Raw genomic sequence first — 26,206 nt, 5'->3', positions numbered from 1 at the left:
CGCCCCGTCCGTTTGCCCGGACATCCCCCCCCCACAGCCCCTCGTGGCCTTACGCCACGCAGCCCCCCCCCCCCCCGCCAGGCTCCGCGCACCCCTTCCCCCCCCTCCTTTGCAACCCCCCCCACCCGCCGCGGATCCCGGCACGCCCCGCGCGGCGGAGAGGCGGGGTCCGCCGTGGCGGTGCGGGGAGGCGAGGCAGCGGCTGCGCGCATGCGTGAGGGCCTCGCCCCTCTCGCCCCCTCCCCCGCCTCGCGCTGTGCGCCGGCGCAGTGCGGCGCGACTCGTGCGAGGGGAAGGGCGAGTCGCGGCTGTCGGAGCAAGGGGGGCATCCGCGGCGCTCCGCGCCTCCTCCGCCGCCATGGCGGGCGCGGCACCGGCACCAGCACCCGCACCCGTCGCTACGGCTGAGAAAGTGGAGACCTCGGCGGCATCGGCCGAGCGACCGTCACTTTCGACGGCAGCGCTGGCGAAGATGGAACGGAACCGGCAACGAGCGCTGGCACTGCGGCAGGCGCGGCTGGCGGCTCGGCCCTATCCTGCCGCAGGTCGGACGGCGCTGGACTGTTCCGGCTTCGCCGGGCAGCTCCCCGCGCCCTTCTCTCTTTCCTTGGGCGAAGGGGGGGGGGGGGGGGGGGGGGGCGCGCTTAGTGCCGGCGGGAGAGGAAACGGGGAAGGGGGGGGAAAGGGGAGCGCGGGAGGTGTGGGGGTGAATGGGGGTAAACCGAGAGGCGCGAGGGCCCCCTCCCTTCCCCCACGTTGCTGGGTGGGGGGGAGGGGGGAAAAAGGAGGTCCATCGCATGCGCGCGCCGGGCCCCCGGCTCCGCGCGCGCGGGGGGGGTGGGGTGGGGGGGGTGGGAGGGAGGGGTGGGAGAAGAGAGGAATGGTGTGGGGGAAGAAGGGGGGTGCGCAGGCGCGCCCTCTGCTGGCGGCGGCTCCAGCCGCGGCACTTAACGCGGCGTCTCGTTTGTCTTCCGCAGGCGGCCAGCGGGTGAGGGCCCCCGCCAAGGTCGTCGATACGGGAGGGGGCTTCTTCCTGGAGGAGGAGGAGGAGGAGCTGGAGGAAGGGCCCGGCGGCGGCGCCGGGAAAATCGTGCATCCCCCCGGTAAAAAAAGCCAGAGACCCTCGGGGGAGGGAGCGGAGCAGGAAAGAGGCGGCGCCGAGTGCGCGGGGCTGGCGCGGGAGGGCAGGAAGGAGCGGGGGCAGCAGCGAGCGGCGGCATGGGCGGGAGGGAGCGGGAGAGAGGGCGCCTTTCTCTTTTTCCCGGGCTTTTTCCACCCCTTTCTTCTCCCCCTCTTTTTTTCTCTTTTTTTTTTCTTTCGCTTTTTCTCCCCCCTTCCTTCCCTATTTTTCGTTCCCCCTTTCTGGATGTGCTGAATTCCTGGCGCGTCCGAATTCTTTCAGCATTAAGCACGCGGTAATTAAAAATGGAGAATTTTAAGCCGCGGAAGTGGGACACAGCCAGTGCCCTTGGGTATATATAGCACGTTTCTTTTTTTTTTTTTTTTTTCTTCGATAAGCCTTATTTCTACGATTTCTTTCGGGAATTGGAATTTTGAGAGCAAAGTAAGTGTGAATCCGCGGGATTTCGTTGGTTTTTGGGAATTTAGAGGTTGATGGCGTTTATGCTGAGAGCACTGCTGCAGTGCCAGGTTTTAGCGTTATAAAACGTACTCCGACGCCAAATTGCTGATCGGTTGGTGGGGGATTTCAACACATTGTCCAGTGATATTCTCCCTCCAGAGAGCAAATGGAGAAGTAAGGATCCCAAAATAGACCCAGTTTCTTCTCTGGGATTGCCTTTGTCTTGCTTTGTTCTGCTCTGAATCGGCTGCGGGGCTATTGGTGCAGTATCTCTTTGTTAGAAATCGCCACCAGATTCATTAAGCTTGTAAATTATGAGCAGTTTTACTTCTTTTGAGGTATAAATGTTTAACAATAAATTTAATGGATCTGGGATGCCTTTGCACGGGGGGAGGTGTTTTTTGCTGTGTAATTCTTGATGTCATTGTCTTAATAAAATGCCTCTACGGTCGGGAGTACTGCCTGAAATGATGAAATGTGATGTAAGAGCATGACTATGTGAAGTACCGAGCATCCCCCCCTGTCGCTTGCGGGGCTGAATTGGCATAAAATGTCGCGTTTGTTAGACCGAATCTGCTATAAATGCAACCGTAATTAAAAATGTATGGTGCTGCATATCAAGCATTAATCTTATTTTTCAGGTATTGTTAAAATTCTGCAGCATTGCCTCACTTCTAGCGCGTGAAATTGTATAAAAATGTTAGAATTTTTGTTAGAATTACAATGTTACTGCTAGAGGAGCGATTCTCATAGCTGCGGTGTTTCTCGGTGTCCCACGGAACGTAAAGCGGATGGCGATGACGCTGGAGGTGATCTGCCCGGCGAGGATGCGTCCAGCAGCGGTAGCTGGCAGTGAAATGAGTCTGGGCTTGGAGCAGTGCTGAGAGGGCTTGGGGAGAGGATTGTAGTGGAGCTCCATCCCCATTCCACTCCTAGCAGCTCTCTGGCCATCCTCCTCCGTTTCTGCCACCCGGAACAGACAAGAAAGAGCTTTTGCAACTATCCCATGGCCTCCATTGAGCTCTTTGAGGGGAGAGGCAGGTGTGGCTGAGCTAGGAAAAAAACTGGAGCAGACTGAGAGGACTATGATACCAGTGCTGCTCCAGCGCCACTTCCTGCTCATGCCACCCTCTTCAAACTGCATCCCCTTCTCTGCTTCCTCCTGTTACTGCCTGCACGTCCTCTCAAAATCGGGGCGTATTTTGGAGGGCCAGAATGGAGGAAGCTGTAGGAGGGGATATGAAGCACTTCATGAGGAAACGGGGAGGGTTTTGTTGTTTTTTTTTCTTTTTTTATTTTTTAACAATGGATAACTTGAAACAAATGTGTGCATTTAAATGTTGAAGTCGAATACTTTGTATAGTTAACCTTCCAGCAAGAACAAAAATAACACCGGCAGAGACAGAATTAAATGATAATGGGTTTTAATTTGTACTTGTATCTGTCGGGGAAAACTTCAGTAGAGGAGTGAAACTAGTCTGTAACAAATACCTCTATAATGTAAATTCTAGTAAAGTTGTCTGTAATACCAATTCCAGATGTTTGGCTTTTAATGTTGCAGTTCCCTAAAAACAAAAAAAATTTCTTTTTCCATTAGCACCTGTACTAGAATTTGACTATCTTATCTGTGGAGACTGTGGCAAAGAATTCATGGATTCGTACCTTATGCAGCACTTTGATTGGGCAACATGTGATAATTGCAGGTATTGCAAATAATCAGAAGAAAACTTTATGTAAAGATTGCTAGCTATGATAGAGTTAATTACAAATGTGCTGATTAATCAAAGAAGCTGTCGGCAGAGAGACGTTTATCAGTAATTTTAAATACTTAAAAAGTAAACGGGGGTTGTGGGATTACCTGTATTTCCCCTTATGGGAGTGAAGAACAGCGCACTGTCTCGTGAGCCTGCGTCGGGGTTAAGGAACATCGGTGGGTTTTTGGCGTTACCGTGGTGGAAAGATGGTGTCTTAGAGGGCGATAAAGCGTGCTTGTCGGCATGGAAATGTGTTCGGTGTGGCAGACCACGGCTATGCAAAATGCTGATAGAACGCAGAGTAACCCCTTTCTGAAGCAGTGCGGGGATTAGGAGAGTATTTGCAGTCTTCGGGAATTAACCTGAATAAAGTTAGTACTTTGATCAGCACAAGAGAGCCGGGAACAGGGGGCCAAAGGGCAGAATCCCCGTGCGATGTTAGCGGGTTGAGCTGCACGGTAAGCAGGAGTTCGACCTTGGGCAGAAGACACTTATCTCAAACAGAAAATGCTCCAAAAGCCGCAGAGATAAGCGGGTAGTGAAACGGACTCTGAAGCAGCAGCCAACCAGCCATTAGTGTCAGAATGAATGGGGGAGGAAAAAAAAAACACACAAAAAAACCAAAGATAGCAGCTGGGAGTTTGTTCTGAGAGCTTCCCTGCTTACTACAGGGAGCGGCCAGGGTGTGCACATGGTGTGGGCAGCTCAGTCATTAGAGGCAAAGTGCTGTCTCCACGATAAAGTGGGTGGATGGAGCTTGTCAAGCAGAGGGTTCTGAGGCTGAGGAGTGGTTTTCTGTCGGAGCTATTGCAGCTGAGCACTAGCGATTCGTTGCTGCATTTGCTTTTACGGTGCACTTCGAATTCTAGTAAAGCTGCATTGGCAGCAGCGTTTCCTTGATGGCCGTTGCTAGCAATTACTGTTTGGCAGATTGTTCCGGCTCGAGCAATTCAAGTTACACTTCAGTCAGGATTGCGTAAATGTAGGGGTTTTTTTTTTATTAACTCATAAATGTTGCTGTGGCTGCAGAGTTTTTCACTGACTGGTAAAATCTAAAGTCTTTATTGCATGGCTCCTCTGCCTATTTGCATTTGGAAGCGAGTGCACTGCCTGTGTTGCTAATCTGATTCTGGGATCTAGAAGCATATGGGGTGTGTATATTCTCAGGTGATCTGACCTGTCTTGCATTATGTATTCTTTCTCTTTTGACCCTGTGTCAGGCTTATGCTTTTTTCCTCTTGAGTTGCATCTGGGTTAGGCGAATACCTAAAATTATCCATGCTTTTTAAATTTCAGCTACTCCCTCTTGTAAGAACGTATAAGAAAAGCACTTCTAGAAAAACAGGCTTCTCGGCCTATGTGTGCTCAAATGGGAGAACTTAATTTCTGTAAACCCAGCCTGGAGTTTAGCTGTAGATTGTCGGAATCTGAAGTTATTTGCATACATAAAAAACTGAGTGGATGAGGGCAGCCTGTATTTCAGGAATGTTAGAAATGGTGGGGATTTAGATGTTAATAACAGGGCTTTCAGGTGCAGCTTTTTGCCTTCCAGAGACACTGAAGATAAGCACAGGCTTATAACAAGGACAGAAGCAAAAGAAGAGTATCTTCTTAAAGACTGTGATTTGGATAAGAGGGAACCAGTGCTCAGATTCATTGTGAAGAAAAACCCTCATAATTCACGATGGGGTGACATGAAACTTTATTTAAAACCACAGGTACAGAAACTTAGTGTATTTCAGAACTCTTTTTACCTTCTTACAACTTTGTTAGCCAAAATATTGTCGCTTTGGTTCTGATTTCTGAATGACTTTGTCAAAATTAAGTATATTCTGGGTAGCTGGGGTAAATTTTCTGTATAGTTAAAGAGCTGTGGTCCAAATTCATGGAATTGTCTATGATTTGGGAGCATTGTAAAGATGTTCATGGCCCACAACCCGGTGGTGTGCATAGCTGCAGGTCATGAAGCACATGGCCTTTCAGTGGCTGAAATGGTGTGGGGCAGCTGCTGCTGTGTGCAGTCCTTTGTAGCTGTGGCCTCGTGTTTGCAGCTCTCCCCTCAGAGGCAGCAGGAAAGGCAAGTAGGTTTTCCAGGGCTCTTGTTTGCTACTTTTGTAGGTGTGCTTCTGCTTTAGTGGAATATGTGCAAAATTAGAGCTGGGTTTGAATTGTTTCATTTACTAATACTAAAAATCAGTGTTGCCTCTTACTGTGGAAGGAATGCAGGTTTGCAGTCAAAAGTGAGAGATGGGAGGCTGAGGCAAGATAGGGTTGGCTGGTGTAGGGGAAAAGAATTACATTTGTGAGTTAGAATAGTTTACTTTTATAATTTCAGGGCAAAAAGAAACATTTTTGTCCATCCTGTAGGTAATCAAGCGTTCCCTTGAAGTCTGGGGTAGTGAAGAATCATTGCAAGAAGCAAAGGAACTGCGCCGTGGCAACAGAGAGAAGATGAAACAGAAGAAGTTTGATAAGAAAGTTAAAGGTAAAGAGATAAACTTACATATTGCAGTACCTGAAGTACAGTTCTGCTTAAATTTGTTTCTGCATCTGATGAAAGTATTCAGAATACTTTGTGTGGCAAAATGGAGGCTTTCAGGAGCTGTGTGGGTAAGCCCAGAGCAGTCTGGTCTGACCTCATAGCTGACTATTTTGGGCAGAGGGTTGGACCTCTGGTAGGGAGCTGAGGTCCTTTCCAACCTGAATTACCCTCTTGTCCTGTGGGCATGGTGTGAGAGAAATCAACTACAGTGGTTCATTATGATGCTTTAAATGTTTTTTTTTTTCTTATGACCCAGAATGTGCCATAGATGGTTATGTTTTCTGACTTGGGGAGACTGGATTTTTGTGGCGGTGGGGTATAATTCTGTCATGCATGTGCTTTCAGGTGGAGTAAATGTAAATGAACATAGAAAATGCCTTTTCCCACTGTTCACAGCATCCCCAGCTGCTGGTTTTACTTCTCATTATCCTTGTTTTTTCCCTGAAAAATTAGTATTTAAGAGAGTGGAACTTCTTAAAAGTACTCTGAGCACAGACATGCTGAAATCTTAAGAAGACCACGTGCTCCTTCATAAGAGCTGTGGCTTACCATGGTGTCTGTGCCGCCCATCTGTGCTTCTCTCTTCGTCGGCAGTCTCAGGGAGAGCTCAGGCTGGCTGTACTGGTATTGTCTGGCAGGGGCCCAGCGTGAGGCTGAGCAAATAACCCGGCTGTGCTGTGCTCTGCGGGGCTGGCTGTGGTGCATGGGGGGACCAGGCCTCGGTGTAGCCAAGATGCCGGATCAGAGTACAAGCACAGGCCTAAACATGACGGGGTGTGCAGCCCGAGCAGCTTGGCTCCGACGTGGCGGCGTTGTGCTGCTCCGTGTGCTTGCAACATCCGGAGAAGCATCCCGGGCTCGGCAGGCCCTGCTCGCCTGGAACCCGCCGGCTTCGCTGCGGTGCAGCTCACAGCACTGGGCCTGGAGCTGAGTGCCAGCTCATCCAGGAGGCTTGCTGTGACCAGAATGAGAAGTGCTCTGCCCTGCCCGGGGAAAACAAATCGGGTGTTCTTGCGAAAACTCTGCGTTGCACTGACCCCTCTTGGATACCTTGGAATGGCTCTGTGTAAAAAGGCAGAGGGCAACGTGTATGTATTTCGTGTGGAAAATCTTCCCCTGTGAGGCAGCGTTGTCAGGCTAGTTCTCCTCCTTTAAAAGATGCAAACAAGGCAAAGGTTGCCAGGCAAGTCAGAGCTTGTTCCTGCAGTAGCAGATTCTCACCAAAATGTATGGAAAACAGGCAACACGCAGATTGGCATCTCTAGTCCTGTTTAGCTTGAGTGTTACTAACTGTTGCTTAAGATTTACCAAATCCTTAAAATTTCTTGTATTTCCCAACAGAACTCCGCCGTGCCGTGAGGAGTAGTCTGTGGAAGAAAAAAGCCAGCATCCACGAACATGAGTATGGACCAGAAGAAAACATTGACGAATCTACCTATAAAAAGACATGTACTGCATGTGGCCATGAATTAACTTACGAGAAGATGTAGTGATAATCATTCCCCCCCCAGTTATCTTTTTAATTGTATTTTGTATCGAAGTCAAATAAATGCTGATCATGAACAAGCTTTTTGCCGAATTCTCTGAGGAATGGGGTTCATTGGTTGTAAGCAGCTCAGTACAGAAACAATACGCGTTGGGTTTTACGCTCGATCTGGCTGGTCCGGTTTGCTGTTACTGGGGGAGGGGGCATCTGGCCGATACAGCAACTTCCCTGCTGGTGGGAGACCTAAGCTGGGAGATTCGGCTCTATTAAAGGCGAGCGTTCCCAAGAGGAACGGCGCCTGCTCTGGGGAGGTTCTGACACGTCTCGGCGTGATTCATAAGGGAGAGTTGTTAGCAGTATCCTCTACAGCGTTTTACCCCCCTAAGTTTCGGGCCAGAGACCAAGGCTGCTTTCACACGGCAGCTCTGTCCGAAATTTGCAACTGAAAAGGGTAAATGCCTTTCCTCGGGGCAGAAGGGAAGTGGCATTCCAAGGTAGATCTCTTAAGTGCACCCAACCGTTTGCTTTCAATGGAGGGTGGATTTGCTTTCAGGTGCAAATTTCGGATCTTCACAGCTGTTGTGGAATGCTGATGGAAACGACTGAAGTGAGGGAACACGCTCTGCGTTTGTTTGCCATTATGCACATTGCAAAAACCTGCGAAGTCTCCGGAGGCTCTGGGGAGCCCGGGCCCCCGCGGCTGTGAATTGAAACGCTAAAGGCAGAGGTGCCGGAGCCGGGGGTGGGCAGGTGGCGATGGTCCCTGAACGAGCCTTCACTGCCGCCTCCGGGCAGGCAGCGCCCGGTGACCGGCCTCCCCCCACCATTGGGACCGGGGCACCTCGGGAGAAGGCCGGTGCCGGCGCTGCGCTGGGCCCCGTACTTCGTCTGCAGGGCCGGTGTGTGCTGGGCGCTGACTCACGGCCGGCGGGCAGCACCGGCTCCCGGCCCTGCCCAGCCCGGCCCGGCCGCCCTGCAGCCGGGAGGCGGTAGGCAGAGGAGGGTTTCCCCGCCAGCCCCCGCGGCACTGGCAGCGCCATGCTTGCCTCACCCGGCCCGCAGGAGGACAAGGGAGGCCGCTGGAGCCGGCCGTGGTGCCAGGAGAAGCGCTGGCGCTGTATTAGTCACGGGACCAGCCACGGCCCTGCGGAAACGAAACTGCTCCACCCCGGCCGCATGAACCCCAAATCAGAACCCACCCCCGCCCCCCCATCATCGTTGTGTCAAGAGCCCCCAGAAGCAGTAGGACAAACACTGCAGTAACAACCTGGTTCACCTTCATTTATTTTTAATTGTGCATTTCTTCCCCCAACCGCACCACATTTCTACAGCATCTTTACACTACCCGCCACCCCCCCCCATGCTTCGGCAGTTGCAGGGTTATCCAGTCAGCTGGTGGTACTGCTTTGTGAGCGTCCCCAGTGTGCCGGTCATGTCAGGTGTACAGCCCTGGACCCACAGAGAGGGGAAGGTGGCAGGAAATGCCATCACAGCCCATGAACGCCATGTAAATCAAATCGATTCTGAAAGACAGTGCTAGGTGGTTTTAAATTGTAGGATTATGCGCTCAGGCATGTGCAACTGGATCTCAAGCACCCGTATTTGTCAAGGCTCAGAGGAAGTTACAGGTTCGCAAGTTTTAACTAACTGCATTATCAGTTTTATGGAAGTCACATTTATAGTCAGACCCCCACCATTAGCTAGTATCAGCTAGGATCAGAACTCTGACACTGGTCCAAGCCAGTGAAAAAACTATCAAAACCCAATTAAAATCTCTACAGTATTAAATGTTTCTTTAAAAAAGACCCAAACAGCTATTTGATTATTCAAGAACAGTAACAAAAAAATATCTGAAGTATTAGTCTGTGCATGGCTGGCAAAACCCTTGCATAAAGCAAATTTACAACAAGTAACAGTATACCCTGAAGTAATGGAAGGAAGAACCGAACCAGAAAAGGTAAAGCAGAGAAAGAAGTAACAAATCTAAGTCTATGAGGATATATGAGAATGCTATTGGCCACTTACAAACGTAGGTAAAAATAGGAAGCTCCGTTTCTAACCCCCTTGGTTGATCAGGAGATCAGCTGATCCTGAAGTATTGCTGAAATACCTTAATAGGTACAGTGCTTAGAAAGCAAATAAATCATACAGGAACAGACTTGCTCAAAGCTCGTCTCTTTCTAAGCTTAAACTGAACAGCAATGGCTATGCAACCCTTTAAATATTCACCTGAAAAATCAAGAGGCTAAGAGCAGCCTGGAAATGCCCTGTATGCTAGCAAACTGGAGCACCTAAGGCAGTGCCTTACCATCTGTCACTGCTTACCCTAATAGACACCACGCTGGCTTGCTGTTCATGTACGTAATGTTATCTGTGTAACTCAAAACTGAGGCTACTCTATTCCCGGGTTGTTTTGCCTCCACTGCGAGATATCACCTAATTCAGTGCTAAAATGTTTTCTGAAGACATGGGAACTGTGTGTTATCGCATGTTTAAACCAAGGGCATGGCAGCAGATGCAGATACTGCAAAGTTGCGGTTACTGAGCTAGATAAAGGGAGAGCACTTCGTTCATCCAGCACCATTACTGGGAAGATTTCTGGCATCCCTGCAGTCCAGCCTAGTGCAAGTGTGGCAGCCCAAGAGGCTGAAATACAGGAAGAAGCTGAAGCAGGTCCTGCCAGAAGCTGCCCTGGCACCAGGTGCTGCAGCTCCCAACACCCAGGTAGGGGCTGAAGCATGGAAGTCCCTGGTCTGTTCTACTCCAGCCCTGGTTTGATGTCTCTGTGCACCAGTAAAGACTCCTGACAGGAGCAATTTATGACTCTTTGACCACACTGTGAGGAGGGCTGAGTTTTTCAGATGCTGCCCATGAAGTTCCTCTACCACTTCTTTGTAGCTGCTGTAACAAGAGACTACATAATAAATTTAAAAACACATATTCCAACTGTATTAAAACCATGTTCTTTCAAACTGAAAATCTAGCTGGCTTGGTAACAAATCCAAACGCTCTATACTACTTTGAAAGCTTAAACTCAAGTGTTTCACATCCCCAAAGTTAAGACACTTTTTCTATGCCACAATAGAGAAGTTACCACACTTCACCGAGAAGGTGCATCCCTTTCATACTCACAAACCAGTATCAACTGTTTCTCATTTCTGTAATTCCTATGATTTAAGGGCCAGGCTAACAAATTCTATTGTTCGAGGGCTTTTATATTGGGATGGGTTTTTTTTGGCTTTTCTTTTTCTCCTGATTTTTATACAAATAAAAAACAAGAAACGAAAATACTATCATAAAGTCAAAAGTCAAACCAACTTAAAAGATGAAGAAAATAGTTCTTACTTCACATCTATCCCCTATCAGCCATCTCTTATAAGGCTTATGATGCTTACACAGTTTGCTGTTGGTTAGAGTATTGTATTGTTTTATATTGGAGCACACGAAAGCCAGTTTTAGTCAAAAATTTTTCTATCCCCATATCAAGTTTTATAACGTAAAAAAAACAAACATTAAATTCACTAAAGTCCTGCAGGCAAGACTTTGCCCGTGAATAATCCTCAAGCCTGCAGAGCACAGAACTGCTGAAACACAGCCAGTATATGGTGGTCCAGTTCAGCTGTAAACAGGAGGTTCTCTAGGGTAACCATGTATTGCTGGATGATCTGGTGATGCTGGCAAATAAAACAAACAAAACACATTTCATTTGTATTTGTGTAAGAACAAGCAGAGAGGTCAAGACATGTAAGAATCACAAGTCAAACGTTTTCATTGAAGTTGCTAAGCATATCTCATTTCCACAACACAACAGCCCAGTTGACAAGGCAAAGTGTGATGCTGAGCCACACTGACTGCAAGAAGAAAGCAAGTGCGGAAGTCCTGTTTGAAGAGCTCCCTGTAGCTCCTTACTCCTGGATCCTGAATTGTGAGCAGGATCCCATGCAACTGCAGAGATTCCTAAGAGAATCACGATACTTGCTTTCCTCTGGAGACAGGCCTACTACCCATGAAGGGTTCAGCTCAGAGGGGGACGACACTACCAGTCCCATTCCTCTACAGTTCTGCTGTTCATACAGGTGTAATTTTACATTCCTGTCACTTTCATGCAGCCACCTGTGCTTGTTACCGGATTTAATATGGAGCCAAGAATTCAAAAATGACCTTTAACAGCTATTTATGCATCTTATTAGAAGGAATTCTGCAATACTTTAATCCACTTATTTTAAAGGCAACTATTTTGCTATCCTAGTTTGCTCTCCATTTTGCCCATAATATGAATACACAGTTAAGAGGAGCTCGGCAAAATGCCTAATCACAGCTCGGTATCTTTTTGCAGCGCGCTCACAGTGTGGGAACTGAGCAAGAACCAGTTTCTCCACCAATCTGTGTCAGAGACGTGGCCAGAGGCAGTCACGTCCTCGCCCCACACCAGCCCCCACAGCAGCGTGCTACTGCCATCTACTGCTGCTTCCGGGCGCCGCGCACTGCTCCAGGCACGGCGCTTCTCATCGGCATCCCCTGCCTGCAGCCCTCCATACACCTACCTGTAGGAAGATCTGCTGCAACCTCTCTATACAACTCTTGTACCAAGGTGTGAATACATCAATTCCACCAGTCTCGCAGCGCACCAAGTGCTCAGTTAACAGCATAATGAAACGCTGCAGCAGAGGAAAAAGAAAAGAAGAAAAACAAACCTTAAGTTCTGTAAAATGAAGGACCCTAAACTCAGCTAAGAGGATCCGAGGGACAGCAGCTTTGACAGCAATGTGAGAATGATTATCTTTATTTTCTTTGGATAACACTGAGTTCAGTAAACAACTGCAATCCAGTTAACCTTCTGACTGTTCTGGAAACTGTACGCTAGCAGAACTTACCTGGTCCCGAGCACTTGAAACTGAGCAGGTCCTGCTCAGAAGCAGTCTTTGCAAGGGGATGACCTGGACTGATTCTAACCCATAGTAAACCCTTCAACCTTTTCCCATGTTTTTACTCCAAGAAGATGCCCAAGATTCCAGTGACACTGAAAGCTTATAAATCCCGTCACATTAAAGCTTGAGAGGGAGAACATGAGTGCCCATCACCTGGAAGATAACAAGGAAGAGATTCTTCTGCTCGCTCTGGGCTGACTCTACTTTTTCCTGCAGGCGCTCTATCTGCTCTTCCAGTGGCCCATCCTCCCGGTCAGTGCTGCGGTCATCATCATCATCGTCATCATCACTGTCTCGCTGTAAGGGACAACAACACGACTAACTAAGCAACCTGGCTACCTGTGGGAACTGTTAATGCCCTATGGTTCCATGTGGAATGAGGAACAGTCTGCAAAGCAACTTAAGAGCAGCAACTGAAGCTGCTCTGCAGCTTGGGTAAGTACTGTATTTTGAGGGACATGTACTTTGAACGTAATTCAGGGAAGAAATCTGGAAGGAAAAATGCCAATTTGGAAAAGCCCTGGGAAAAAAAACTAACAGTAACAAAGCTTAAAAGACTGATCAGTCCTTTATTTAGTGGAAACACAGTAAAAGGTAATACCTCTGCTGACTTCATCATTACCAGATAATGAACAGCTTTAAAAAAGAAATCTGGCATAGATTTTTTAAATTGTGTCTGCTGCAGCAGGGCAGATAATTCATTCAAGGAACAGTTCTGAGATCTCAGGGCTCCAAAATGTAAAACACTCTGTGCAAGAACTCAGACAAATCTGGTTGGTTAGCACAAAAGTAAGATAAGAAAATGCAGCCCACTGTGCTCAAGTGGGGACTCCCTATATGCATGAATGAAAGAGATGCTCTCAGACTACAAAGGGTCAGCATGGAAACTGAACTACTAACTAGGAACATGGCATGTTCTCACTGCCTCAAAAACAAAGCAAAACTACAACAAAAATACAAAAGACACAGCAGTACCAGACTGGGAGCTCAGGTAACAAAGTCTTACACAAGATTACAAGGGATACAGGAGAAAAGGCAGAATCTTATGAATTACGGTACATATAGTGATTCAGTCTCATAGTATTGTTTCTGTGCAAAAATCCCCATAAATTAGCAGCTCAAAAGTTCAAATATTTGTCACATGTCACATATGTAACACGTGACAAGTATATGGCCACATCTTAACCTGCCTATGCACAGCACATAAAACTCGCTATCAAAACATAATTACATCTGAATCAGCATGAAAAATAGAAATGACCTACCAGAGCAAGTGAGAATTTAATTGCATTCTCTATAGAAACTTGCTTTTTCCCCATCTACAAGGATTTCCTAAACTCAAAATGCTAAAGAATCAATAGGACCTAAGAGAAAGCTTTGGACTCATTCCATAGTAGGGCAATCCAATTCATGCTGGGGACATCAAAACTTGACGGCTTGCTTCCTCTAGAAGGAATGGTCATGCTGCAGAACTACTCACTGTTGCATACAAATGCCTCTTCCTGGCACGACAGTAATTTAGAGTACTAAGTAATAAAGAGCTGCAGCAAGAGACAAGTACAGAAATGAAAACACTGGTGTATTTGTTTAGAGATGCCAGGGAAGCATTTTGCCTCACTGTAAGATCAATGACTGCATCTAGGTCTTCAATAATCACAGGCATGTATTAACTGCTGATCAATGTGGACTGAGGATACAAGCAACTAGGATGGCTGTTGCTGGGAGTGAAGGAATGAAGGGGCTGGGATGAACTGGCACTGGCAAACTTTGAGGTATTAGTGACTTCTCAATAGGAACTTCCGGGAGAAAGACTGACTTTCGTGCATGTTTCTTCAAAAACCATCAGCAGCCTCACCGGCATGTGCCACCATCTTTGTTCAAAGTTCTGGAGCTAGCTGAGGGTTTTATGCAGGCAGTCATTCTCACAGACCACATGCAAACATGGAAATTCTCTCCTGCTCTCTGCAAATCTCGACATGTTTGTAAATTGACTTCTTTCTATCACAACTAAGCACTGCATTCAGCCAAGCCTCCTTGAGCCCTGTCTTTTGCAGCTGCCACAGAAGGTACTCTCTCACCCCATTCTACTGCCCCGCTTGGGAGAACAGCATACCACAGCAACTGCTTGCTCATCTATTTGTTGTATATAGTAACCCAGATCACTCATTGGCATTCAGAAAATTAAGGTGGAAGAAGGAAATGACAGTTGCCAGTGTCAGAATACAGCAGCATCCCTGAGAAGCACAGGAACAGCCAACTTTTCAATAGCAAATAGCTATTTCAGTGCACTTCTGCATAGAAGCCATGAGAGTACTCTTCAACTATTATTTGTAACTGTTCTTATTGTTATCTAATAGGGTAATTGGAATTGAGATTATAAGGCAAGTGGAAAACATGCTTGTATTCAAAGAGCCACTTGCAAGAGAGCACTTGAGCAGAGCAAATGAATTCCACTGAAGATTTTACCAGGTTATTACTACCATCAGAAAATGCATCTAGTTTTCGATGTCTTAGTGCTACAGGTGACTGCGTCTGCCAACATGCTTCCTGATAAACATGTATGTTCAATCCTTCCCAAACCTAACTATATTCATCAGTCTGACAGCAGGCATGTTTGTGTAACATAGCTTTACATAATTAAAAATTACAAACAAATTACTCACTCTTTTGTGCTGCCTGGCCAATCTTGCTTTAGTGTCCTCCAGTTCTTTGTGAATCTTCAGAACATGCTTATTCATCTTACGAATTGTGGAATGCAAGATCTCCCAGATATAAAACCTAGGAAAGACATAAAGCTCAAAACACTACACTCAAAACCCTAGTCTGAGAAAGAAAACTGAAAGTAGATTCTTAGAGAAAAATGTAGCTGGGGGAATTTAAAAAATTCAGATGACACTTAAACATCTATTACACTAAGCGAACACTGAGCACACAGGAATGTGTGCAATGTAAGAAAGCTTAACTGTAATTTCATTATCCGTTTTTTGCAGTACACTTCCAAACCAGCATTGTATTTCATAAGCTGCAAGACTACCAATATCAAATTCTACCATTCTCAATGGTGGTACGAGCTACACACCTCCACCAAAGACCAGGACACCACACTAAGCTAGCAGCTCTGTAACACACAGCAACAGACTTTGTTTAGAAATAGTGCAAAAATGTTGCTAGCATGTGATTTTGCAAGTAGTCTCTAAGCCTGCCAAAGCAGAGCAACCCTGGAACTGTCATATAAACGTTCATATCCCAACTCAGAAAGGAAAATGCTAAAGTATGCATCTTGTAGAAGGAGCAAAAGCTTTATTTGTATCTTTTCCTTCTACTGCCCAGCTTTCATAGATTAAACTATGTACTGGCCACTTAAAATAGTAATTCAGAGACAAGTAACAATCCAAGACAAATTCTTGTTACCTAGTGAAATCATGTGCAAGCTCTGAAGAGAAGATCCAGTTTGCAACTGCAGCGCAGTCAACAATTTGTGTCCGAATCATCTTGTCTACAAGCACAGCAATCATCTGTATTTTGAGAAAGACATCACACACACAATCTACGGACAATATTCCAGCCTCTGATAAAACCAGAGATAGTTTGATGCAACTCTACATAGGTAATATTACTGGGTGATTTCAAATACTTTAGGAAGCTGGACAGTCTTAGCCTGAAACTGCTCAAATTAGGGAATCTCTATCAATTTACATAAAGCATTTCGATTTTAACAATCTCTTCTGCTTCTTGTGAAAGTTACGGATCACTTTTTGTTAACATACATACTTCCATACAAAAGCAAAATACAAGCATCAATGGGAAGTGAGGTCTTAAGAGACACAGTCCTAGTTTTTGACATCAAAGCACTCAAACCAGAGCACATCTACCTGTCGGATCATGGTATTGAAGGAGCTACTGTTAGCCTGCTCTCCTTGAAGTGCAACAGCCTTCAAATGTAACAGCAAGCTCTTCTCTACAGGACCCATTCATTCCGTCATAGAGCCAGCGCTGTGCAGTCAATGGAAGCTCTTACTGGGTACAAGCACTGTCGTGATGCTGGGGGCTGCAAGCAATCTAGCAGGCAACTGCAGAGGGGAGTTACTGACTAAAGCTGTTGCAAGCTGTTCAGAAAAAAGGCTTATCTTGGTTACTGATGGGATTGAATGCCATGGTATCTAAGAACCACAGCCTGCACTGTATTTATCCTTACAACCACCCATTGTCAAATAAGGAAGTGTAACAAAGCTCCTTTTAAGGAAGGAAAATTAAAATAACTGAATGAATCATACAGAAGACTCAGCACTCGACTTTCAAGTCTCAGGATAGCATCCTATGCTCTATTTTAATTTCTGTATTGCCAGGAAGATTTTCTGATCACCTAACCTCATCTTCCAACATACACAGACCCAGGATTTTGAGAAAACACCTCAATGTTAAAAGCTTCTCTTTATGAAGTCACCCTCACAATCTTGCTGGTCCAGGGACTACCAATTCCTATTGCTAAATCACTACCTGCAGCATACATCATGCATCAGCACTATGTGCCGTGTGAATACTTCTGATAATCACATCAGAGGACATTCTCATAGACATGGCAGCACGATGAGCAGCATGAAAGTAGACTCTGGACAAGTGTCCTGCTGTCCAGGCACCATTTTTTCTGTGTGCTAGGAAGGTTGTGGACTCAAAAATAAAAGGCCTGAGCAGAAGCAAAAGACTGAACTGCAGTAAATGCAAGAGAGGAAAATTTTAAGTTACATGATCAAGTGGAACAGCCTTCACAACTTCTGCACTTGGTATTTTTTAAAGCTATCTTCATAAAAATCTAATATGGCTGTTTATCTGAGTTTGAAACCTCCATCTCAGTTTGGTCATGATGCAATACAAAGGAACAAAAAGGAAGAGGATATGGGTATCTGATTGCAGTAATGTAATTTCTTCTGATTCAGTTAAATGGCAGTAAAAAGTAGGCCAGACTGTAACTGTCACATTTTCAAGGTCAGTAAATTGGGCAGAAACTTTAATCTATTTTAAAAAATCCTGCTTTTTCAATATTTTTAGTGTACACAGAAGAGAGGTGACATCTCACATAGCTATCTTCTAGGTGCTCAGTTTTTCCCATAGGGAATAGATCATAGGTCCAGCAGCAGATGCAAGGACTAGCCCTTGTCCTCAGCAGCATCACCTCCAAAAGCCTGACCTATGCATCTGTGAGGTACAGCCCACTTTCAAGCGCAATAAAGTGCAATACAACAGACCAGTAAGGAATACATGAAATAATTAATGCAGGCAAATTCATCTTGAGCTCCTTATCGATTTCTATTTATAGAAGAATGACAGCTGAGGCAGAAAACAAATGCTGTGAAGAAACCGAACAGCTTAAACAATCAACGCATTTTTCACCAGCCTTTCAGGGCATTATTTCTTCTGGCTCAAGAATGAACATAATCATGGCACTGTCAGACAGATCTGTTCGGTACAGCCAGTGACTGCAGCTCCACTCCCCCTGCTCACACACAACAGTGACTCCAACATGAGCTTTGTGCAATAACTGTATGACTTTCAACAGCAATTAAAAGGACAAAAAAACCCCACCATAAAATCCCTAAACCCTCCCCAGCTTTCCACATTTCTAAGAATGTTGCCTACTTCTGATATGAGATCTACATCTTATTTTGATCTACACATCTACACTGTTTTCCTTAAACAGAAACGTGATTTTAGCAGAAGTTATACTCTTGTATGACAAACAGTGCAATACAAATCCAAGTTAGAATGACAGCCCTTGCCCTCCCACAATGAATTCTGAGGACAAGGTGGCCTCAGTGATGGGTATATTTTATGTCCAGCCTTCATTTCAGAAACAACAGTTCATAGAATCACAGAATAATTAGGGTTGGAAATGACCTTAAGATCATCTAGTTCCAACCCCACTGCCATGGGCAGGGACACCTCACACTAAACCATGTCACCCAAGGCTCTGTCCAACCTGGCCTTGAACACCACCAGGGATGGAGCATTCACAGCTTCCCTGGGCAACCCAGTTTATTTAAATGAAATCTGAACTTTCCCTCAAATAAGGTGACAACAGACTAGTTATTTTTAAAGGCTATTCAGCAAAATATAATGGGTTTTATTAAATATGACCACTGTCAGTTGGGACTTACAAAGATTCTTGACACTGTAACTTCTTACCTGTGGATGATTCTTCCAAACCTCATATACAACCCTCAGAACGTGGAGTTTGCCCTCATCACTTTCTGCAAGTGTTTTGAAGACTTCATGAAACCTTTTAATAGATGCAAGTAGTCAGTGGAGGGGTTGGGATCAGGTCAGAAGAGCAGCAGACACAACCCAAGTGGTTCAGATAGCAAACAAAAATTATTCTGGGCTACCTGCAGCAATTCTTGAACAACTATTCCTTGGAAAATATAACTACCATGAGCTAAAATAGGTTACAAAGATATAACAGCTCCAATCCTAAAGGCAACTTAAACAAATCTTAGTGGTGAACCTGCTCCCTGAGGCTGGGCTACATTTCTCATACTCTTAGAAGCAGAAGGCACTTTCATGCTCCGTGTGCTTATCTATACACAGCTGGAGCAAAATCTGCTGCCTTTTCAGCCTCAGACCTTCCTCTTGATATGTGTTTCTGTAACTTTATACACTTATCCAGTCTGCCTCTTTCGAAGGAAATGCTTCTAAAAGCCTCTATTTTAGCAGTTACACTGACTGCTACACAGCATTCATAACTCAGATTACTGTTATACAAAGTGCAAGAGGCTCTTTTTGATCTCACGGCTGCCACTGTTGGCACGCAACAGTGAAAATACTGTGGCTTTAAGTATTCATATTACCCTGCCTCTTATTCTACTGATTGAAGGTTACTACCTACAGCTTTTTATCAACATTGCCTCTATAAAGCTCCCAAATATAAGTTTTGTAATAGTTTCATGTATCTTTAAGGACAGACAGAAAAATAATTAAGATGCACGTGACTACCTTTCATGTATTAACGACATTTAAAAGCAACTCCAAAATACACAGGATTAAAACCCAGTTATCTCCTTTTGCTAAAATAGGTAGCAAAATACTTGCAGTAAATTCTTCCGAAGTTAAAGATACACTTTAAGGGATGCACTCTCTGTGCTTTGGCAGACAGAAGTTTACAGCAGACTGCTTTGAAGTTTCATGTTTCCTTTTTCTTTCTTCATTTTTTATACAGACTTAACTGTTCTAGAGTCATATTCACAGTACAAGGTATTGTGGTGAGAGCTACCCAGTCATTTTAATGTAAGGAGAAACCCTTGTTCCTCACCATAATCCGCAAATGAGTAATTCTAAAACGAAGTAATGTTCCAAACCTGTCTAATTTGTTTGATTTACATTGTGTGTCTGTAAGGTACGCATTTCTGTTGATTCCATCTACAACTTATGAGTTATACTACCATTCCTTCAGTAAGCAGTATCATTCTTCTCCTAATCATTTGCATTGTGGAGCACCTAAAACATTGCTGAAGCCTGCATTCCAGTTCTTTTCTCATGCTGTCAGAATTAACAGCCCTAAAATAAAGCACATACTACACTTACTTTGCCAGGGCACTGAAAGAATGGCTGAAAGACTTTGCAGCTAGATGGAGCAGAGTCTGAACAAAAACTTCTATTTTCAGAGGGTTGAAGGAAAATCCTTCATCTGCAAGTTAAAATTAAAACTTTAAGTACTTCAAGGAAAGCAAAGTTAGCTGTAGAGATATCTTACAGTTTTAACTAATTTTACAAAAAGGTTTCATCAGCAGGGTTTTGCCAGCCTGAGCAGGAGGCTAGGAGAGAGATTCCAAAATGTGCAGATGTTCAGGTTTCCATTTTGCCACGGAGAAAATGCACAGAAAGAATTCCAGGTCAGTGAAGAAACTATTAGACACAGCTAGCCTATCACGGTGTAACAGCACTGATGGACAGCAGCAGAAAAAGAAAAGGAAACTGCAGAGTTCTGCATCAAGCTGAAGGCCTGACAAACCATATAAAAGGGAGAGTGGATGAGGAGAGGGGAAGGTAAGGATGAATGGAATACAGAAGCTTGGCTATTTATGACATCGGAGAAGGGGCCAGCAAGTGTGAATAGCAAATATGGATACTAGGGTGAGTGATGCCAAGTCCCCTTCCATAGCTGCAGCTACCTGGCAGGAGGGAGAGAGCATGCTTTAGTGGGCGATGTCTAAAGCAAATCAGGAAACGTGACAGTGGATCCCAGGGAAAAAAAAAACAAACCCAGACTGTTGCTGCTTTCTGCTTGCATAACAGAACATGTGCAAATATTACAGAAATATTGAAGCCATCCCCATTATATAGATCACAGAATCATAGAATGGTTTTGCTTGGAAAGGACTTTAAGATCATCCAGTTTCAACTCCTCTGCCATGGGCAGGGACCCCTCACTCTAAACCAAGGCTCTGTCCAACCTGGCCTTAAACACTACCAGGGATGGAGAATTTACCACTTCTTTGGGCAACCTGTTCCAGTCACCTCGTAATTCTCTGTTCTGCACTCCTTACTCCCTAAACCACATGGGTTTTAGGAATCAATGCTGTCTGTGGCTGCAAAGCTAGAAAGGACGTGAGTGAAGTCCCATCTTAAGTTTATATCCACAGAAGGCTACAGACAGCAGGTTGGCTATCTTATCAACTGTGGGTCTACACCAAGGGAGGGAAGCTCTTAGGATGGGGTACAAGCACTGAATCTGGGATAACAGCATAAACTGCCCTCTGTTGCTGAAGGCAAAGGTAACATTAAATTCTTTCATGCTATCTCTGTAAATGATCACAAGAAAACACACCTCAATCATCACGTTACCTATGTTAAGAAAAACAGGGCTGACTCCGGATGCAAGATTTTTACAAAACCCCCTAACAATGGCGTATTATTTCCATTTACTGATAAATTGAAACCAACTATTAGAAGGAAAAGCATACAGTTCTGTTAACCACCACATACATAGCTCCTCAAAGGATGGCAGAGAGCCTACACACAAAAAAAACCTGCAACCTGCCAAAGCCTAGCAGCATATACCTTACCATCATCATCCTCCTGGTTTGGATTAGGCACATCTTTTAAAATGCCGAAGATTTCATCATTACTGGCCTTATTTTTTATGGCAATTGTTAGACACAGCGCCACAGTATATCCAGGAAGAGACCCTAAACAAAAGCAAAGAGGTCAAAAACGTGTAGAAGGCAACCGACTGTTTTTAACATCAGCTTGTGCCTCAGAGAAACAAGTACGCTTCCCACCTACACCTAAGATTAGCTGTGTTCAGTATCATTGTCCACATCACTCAACACATTTCCTCGTCTGCACAATTTAATTCGCATTTAATACATAACCTTGAGCAGAGTATTTACAGCTGAGCTCAGCTAATCACTCTAAACCTCTACTCCATATGCCACCTATTTCCTAAAAATACAGTACTTTCTTGGTTGCTATCACTGTATGTTTGATAACACTTTTATACTTAGGATTGTCTTTACACTGAGTAATAAAAGGAGTAATAAGGTCTCTACCTCCAGCTTAACATCATCTGCTGCCTCTGTATACTTCATTAAACCAAGTTTACTGGCAAAATCTACTGTTACATGAAGCTCAAAAAATAAACTCGCATTATTGCTGCATATGCTGACTTTTGTATTGTGCCCAAACAGGGGAAACAGATCGATTTCCCAGTTTTAGACTTCTCGCAAACAACGCTGTACACCAACACAACCACCTCAGCAACAGTAACTTCATGCATCTGGATTTTCTTTTCTTCACAAAGTAACCAAGACGATTTTGTTACAGAGATTCAGGCTTAATATATATTAATTGCTCATGTGAAGCATATTTACCCATATAGAAATCATGCGTGTTTATTTCAGCTGTATCCTTCTTTATGGCAACTGATATTAGTGTCAACACAGTGCGCTATCTTCCTCTGAAACACTATTTTCAACTTGATCCCTCAGTAACCTTCATACTTACTATTACTTTCATCTGCATATTTGTACATGCACACTGGATTAGCAGGACTGAGGACGGAAAAACTTGCAGGAACAAGGTCTATTATTCGCTGGTGGTAGGAGAGTCTGGAAATAACAAGTTCCACAGCAGTAGAATTAAAATGGGAATAACATCAGGGCTAATTCTAAAGTGACTGTGTTACAATGTTTTTCCTATATCTAACTTTCATAGATCAGTAACAGAATGGTAGTTTCTGCTGGGTAGCAGGAGCTTAGGTAAACGAAACTTATGAGTAGATGCTTTCTATTTTAAGCCTATGATGCTAGAGTTTCAACCTCATACAGTTAATTTAGCTTGTGGAAAGATTTAGAGGCTGCCTGGTAGGATGCTTTATGCAAAAGTCAAAGATGCGATGCAAAAAACTAGTAAGACATTGGTATTCAAAGTAGAAAAAATACTAAATTGGGTATCTTCATTTTACTTTTCAGCTTATTTCACTTCCACAAGGTGAATTTTGCTACCAGTTTTTAATGCAAGAGTGCCACAGAAAAAATGTGTTTGTTTTGCAGCACAAGATTTTCACACTTTCTATGCTGAATTCACTGAGAACTGGATGAATGTTTTCATGTACAATGCTGAACAACATAGGGTTTTTGAACATTTTACTCTCTTTCCTGTATCATTCTATCTCAACAAATTTTAAGTCCAGCCCTGATCGTCTACTCTTTTTGTGCCTGGGGGGGTTTGTTTTGTTTGCTTGGAGGGTGGGTTGGTTGGTTGGTTTAAAGTCAAATGAACATCGGAGGCACCTAGAAAAGTCAAGATTATCAGTTTTTAGTATAACCTATGATCAGTTCCCTCCATTTCTGTGAATGCTGAACACTTTCCAAGAACATTGCCTAAACTGTAGTTCTTTCCACGCGTATTGTGAAGCATGTCTTTATGTAACTACAGGTGTGCATACCTTGAATATGCAGCTCCCTACTGTCTGCTCCACCTCTTTATCCCTCTCTCTGAAGTACTGTCCTAAGTGTCCTACAGCAGGTAAACCAGACTAAAATCATGCCAGAAAACACACTTACCTCATAACTGAAATGGAACTGCAAGAACAGATGTGCCTAAAACAAGCCAAATTAAAAGGAATCTGACAGGATACACAGGGTCACAGAATGGTTTGGGTTGGAAGGGACCTTAAGATCATCTGGTTCCAACCCCCTTGCCACAGGCAGGGACACTTTACCCCAGATGATGTCACTCAAGGCTCTGTCCAGCCTGGCCTTGAACACTGCCAGGGATGGAGCATTTACCACTTCTTTGGGCAACCCATTCCAATGCCTCACCACCCTCACAGTAAAGAACTTCTTCCTTATATCTAACCTGAACTTCCCCTGTTTAAGTTTGAACCCATTACTCCTTGTCCTATCACTATGCAAAAATAAACAAACAATAAAAATCAAACCGCCTTGAATCCAACTATCTAAACATCTTACTTACCGCATGCATTTTTCCAAAACCTCTCTCACAAATTTGGGTTTGGGCTTCTCAAGGTCCTGAGTAAGACAATCTGACCTATCGAAAGACAGAATGTGATCGCTTTTAGCAAAACAATTCTACTTTAGTCTCTTTTTTTCTAATAGGTACAATAATTTTCTAATAGGTACAAACCAATCACGGTGTAAGGCCAACTGCAGTGCTTGACAGTTTTAAAGCATAAGCAATTTTAAGACAATGAGGTAAGTTTATCACTATTTTCTTACTAGCCATTAGCATTCTTGGAATCTCATCTCTGTGGAAGTATTTTCAAGTGGATTCCCTTCCCTGACCAGATTAGAAATAACTTGCACCTATGGTTACCTGGCTTTCCCTCTTCTTAGGAAAGAAATCTCATGTGATTTCATACCCTGTTCCTCCCTCACAAGAGTTTTTGATCTTATGGATGATTACAAACACATTTCAGATGAAGAAAAGTCTCAGTCACTTGTGAGACTTGTGGAAAATGGCAGCTTGTGAGCAAGTGAGACCCACAGAAGCACTGCCAAGGAACATCTAGTCAAAGAAAATTCAGTTCTTTGAAGACTGCTGCCTGGTCAATCAACATGGATATACACTAGGCCAGCCAGCAAGCACTTAACTCCACAAGAGGACAAGACAAGAAACTGAAGTAAAGCCACAGAAATGTTATCATGAAGAGTTAACACTCTCTCCAGCAGGACACTGGCAGATCAGCTACAGAAAGCATGAATGGTAGTAGGCTGTGGAAGTTAAGTATGGAGACTTAACTCCAAGGTGACTTTTCTTTCTACATGGTGCCTGGAATGGAAAGCTCAGGAGAACCTCTGGTTAGACACCGATGGAGTCCAGGGAGCTCCTGCTAGAGCTGCAAGTTCATGATCTGGCATGGTAAGAATGGACGGTAAGACCAGTTCTGACAGAATTTCAGGTGCTAGGATTTAGCAGGAGGGAAAGAGATCACAAGGTCTCAAGCATAGATTATAATGAAGGTTTAGGGTAGGACAGGGAGCGAGATTACAGTATGAATATAGGAAACAAGAGTCAGGGCAAACTATTGAATGTAAACTGGGGAGTCATTTTAGAATTGCTGGCAACTAACTAAGGGTGTGGGACAGATTAGAGAAATACCGTTCCTGCCTCCCCTATTTAGGGAACTTTTACATGATTTATCACAAAGTTCACCAGGGACAATACAGTGACTAAAGACATTATCAAGATAATCTACCACTGAGAGGTGGTGAACAGATTAAGAAAGGTATGTGCTGAAGAGCTGCAGGAAAGCAACAGGGCCACTATGCTGTGACACTTCCCGAATAAGCTTAACATTTCAAGGTTTTTGCAGTATCAGGTTCGAACCAAAAGAAGAGAAACTTACCAATCTTCCCAGCTCCAACGGAACTGAAAGTTGCTCAAGTGGTGAGAAAACCAGTTAATAAATCTTCATTAAAAGAAAAAGAAAAAAGCTCCATTAAACATAAGAAGAGCAAGAAAACCTTTCGAGATTTTCTTACAAATACATTCTACTTTTCAAAGGCAAACATAAACTCTAAAGCTATTACAGCATTAAACAAGCATTTATCAAAAGACTGGGTTCAGAAGCTTTTATGGGTAAATAGGCTGTCATGTCCTGTTTCATACAAAAATATGACCTATTAAACTAACAGTTAAAGGGTGAACTTACTGTGAATATGCTACTTTCACTTTTTCAATGTGTAATTAACAGCCCTCCTACACAATGCAGACCTCACTTAAAGAGAAAAATTATCACTACTCTCCTCTTCTGGTGGCACATGCACTCCAAGTCTCCTCCCAGATCACTAGGGAGCAGGCATAGTACCAGATAGGAGTACTATGGAACTATGAACAACCTTGAACACAGAGAAGGTGTCACTAATCAAAACTGTCCTGTACAGGCAGCTAGACTTGCGACCTCCTGGGGCTGTGCTGATGGGAAGGAGAGGCAAGCAGTCAGTCCTCCACCCTTCTCTTCAGATTTCTCAAAGCCAGAGCCAGGAAATCATTCTGAATAGAACCAATCTAACAAGAATTTCTGACTACTCTTTTCCTAGCCTTTCAATATCCTGGACATTGGATATTGATTCCATTGCCTCCAGAACGCACTTACCTGTCCACACATGTCGTATTCATCGTATCCAAACGCATGTACAGCATTTCAGTGGCTTGTGCAAGCTGGAAGTTTCTTATTAAGGTTGACAGAAAAGAACCAGATGAGACAGATGTTGTTCATTTTTTTAATACATTTATTTTTTTTTTTTTTTACTTTACTGAAAGCTCCCTGTGTCAACTCCAAAATCAGGTAAACCACAGTAAATCCACAGTGGTAGGGAAAGAGGGAAGCAGCATATTGTGAGTTCCACCCTCTAATCCCAGTCTTCTTTTCTTAAATTATTGCAACGAGACTGTTGG

At 44.4% G+C, this 26,206-nt stretch overlaps 2 protein-coding genes across 4 annotated transcripts in view; one reads left to right on the top strand and one right to left on the bottom strand.

The window, feature by feature from the left end:
• Positions 1–163: 163 nt before the first annotated feature.
• Positions 164–7,444, top strand: XPA (XPA, DNA damage recognition and repair factor). Its single transcript, XM_057408923.1, has 6 exons — positions 164–545; positions 978–1,103; positions 3,180–3,285; positions 4,889–5,054; positions 5,704–5,821; positions 7,220–7,444. The coding sequence occupies exons 1-6, from the start codon at positions 359–361 to the stop codon at positions 7,366–7,368; spliced, it is 852 nt and encodes a 283-aa protein (XP_057264906.1). The 5' UTR covers positions 164–358; the 3' UTR covers positions 7,369–7,444.
• Positions 7,445–9,154: 1,710 nt separating this feature from the next.
• Positions 9,155–26,206, bottom strand: part of NCBP1 (nuclear cap binding protein subunit 1) — a 34,053-nt gene continuing 17,001 nt past the window's right edge. For all 3 annotated transcript variants that reach the window (XM_057408920.1, XM_057408921.1, XM_057408922.1), the window contains 12 exons: positions 25,905–25,969; positions 25,155–25,217; positions 23,762–23,836; positions 22,289–22,392; positions 21,349–21,471; positions 19,868–19,970; positions 18,473–18,566; positions 15,704–15,807; positions 14,956–15,070; positions 12,446–12,589; positions 11,909–12,022; positions 9,155–11,038 (listed from right to left, as the gene is read on the bottom strand). In XM_057408920.1, the coding sequence (XP_057264903.1) occupies positions 10,925–11,038; positions 11,909–12,022; positions 12,446–12,589; positions 14,956–15,070; positions 15,704–15,807; positions 18,473–18,566; positions 19,868–19,970; positions 21,349–21,471; positions 22,289–22,392; positions 23,762–23,836; positions 25,155–25,217; positions 25,905–25,969 (1,218 nt within the window). In that variant the 3' untranslated portion in view covers positions 9,155–10,924. The remainder of the gene's footprint in view (positions 11,039–11,908; positions 12,023–12,445; positions 12,590–14,955; positions 15,071–15,703; positions 15,808–18,472; positions 18,567–19,867; positions 19,971–21,348; positions 21,472–22,288; positions 22,393–23,761; positions 23,837–25,154; positions 25,218–25,904; positions 25,970–26,206) is intronic.

The sequence above is a fragment of the Pezoporus wallicus genome, unplaced genomic scaffold (assembly GCF_028554395.1).
Source record: "Pezoporus wallicus isolate ANWC-B61680 ecotype Strahan unplaced genomic scaffold, APGP_CSIRO_Pwel_v1 contig_7292, whole genome shotgun sequence".
Classification (NCBI taxonomy): domain Eukaryota; kingdom Metazoa; phylum Chordata; class Aves; order Psittaciformes; family Psittacidae; genus Pezoporus; species Pezoporus wallicus.
Note: the sequence above shows the minus strand (reverse complement) of the source record. Positions and strands in the feature narration are given on the sequence as shown.

Excerpts from the sequence above, each read along its gene's own strand:
- XPA (XM_057408923.1), top strand. The coding sequence starts at position 359 with ATGGCGGGCGCGGCACCGGCACCAGCACCCGCACCCGTCGCTACGGCT. Across the intron at positions 5,055-5,703 it reads AACTTTATTTAAAACCACAG|GTAATCAAGCGTTCCCTTGA; the intron begins GTACAGAAACTT and ends TCCATCCTGTAG. Across the intron at positions 5,822-7,219 it reads GTTTGATAAGAAAGTTAAAG|AACTCCGCCGTGCCGTGAGG; the intron begins GTAAAGAGATAA and ends ATTTCCCAACAG.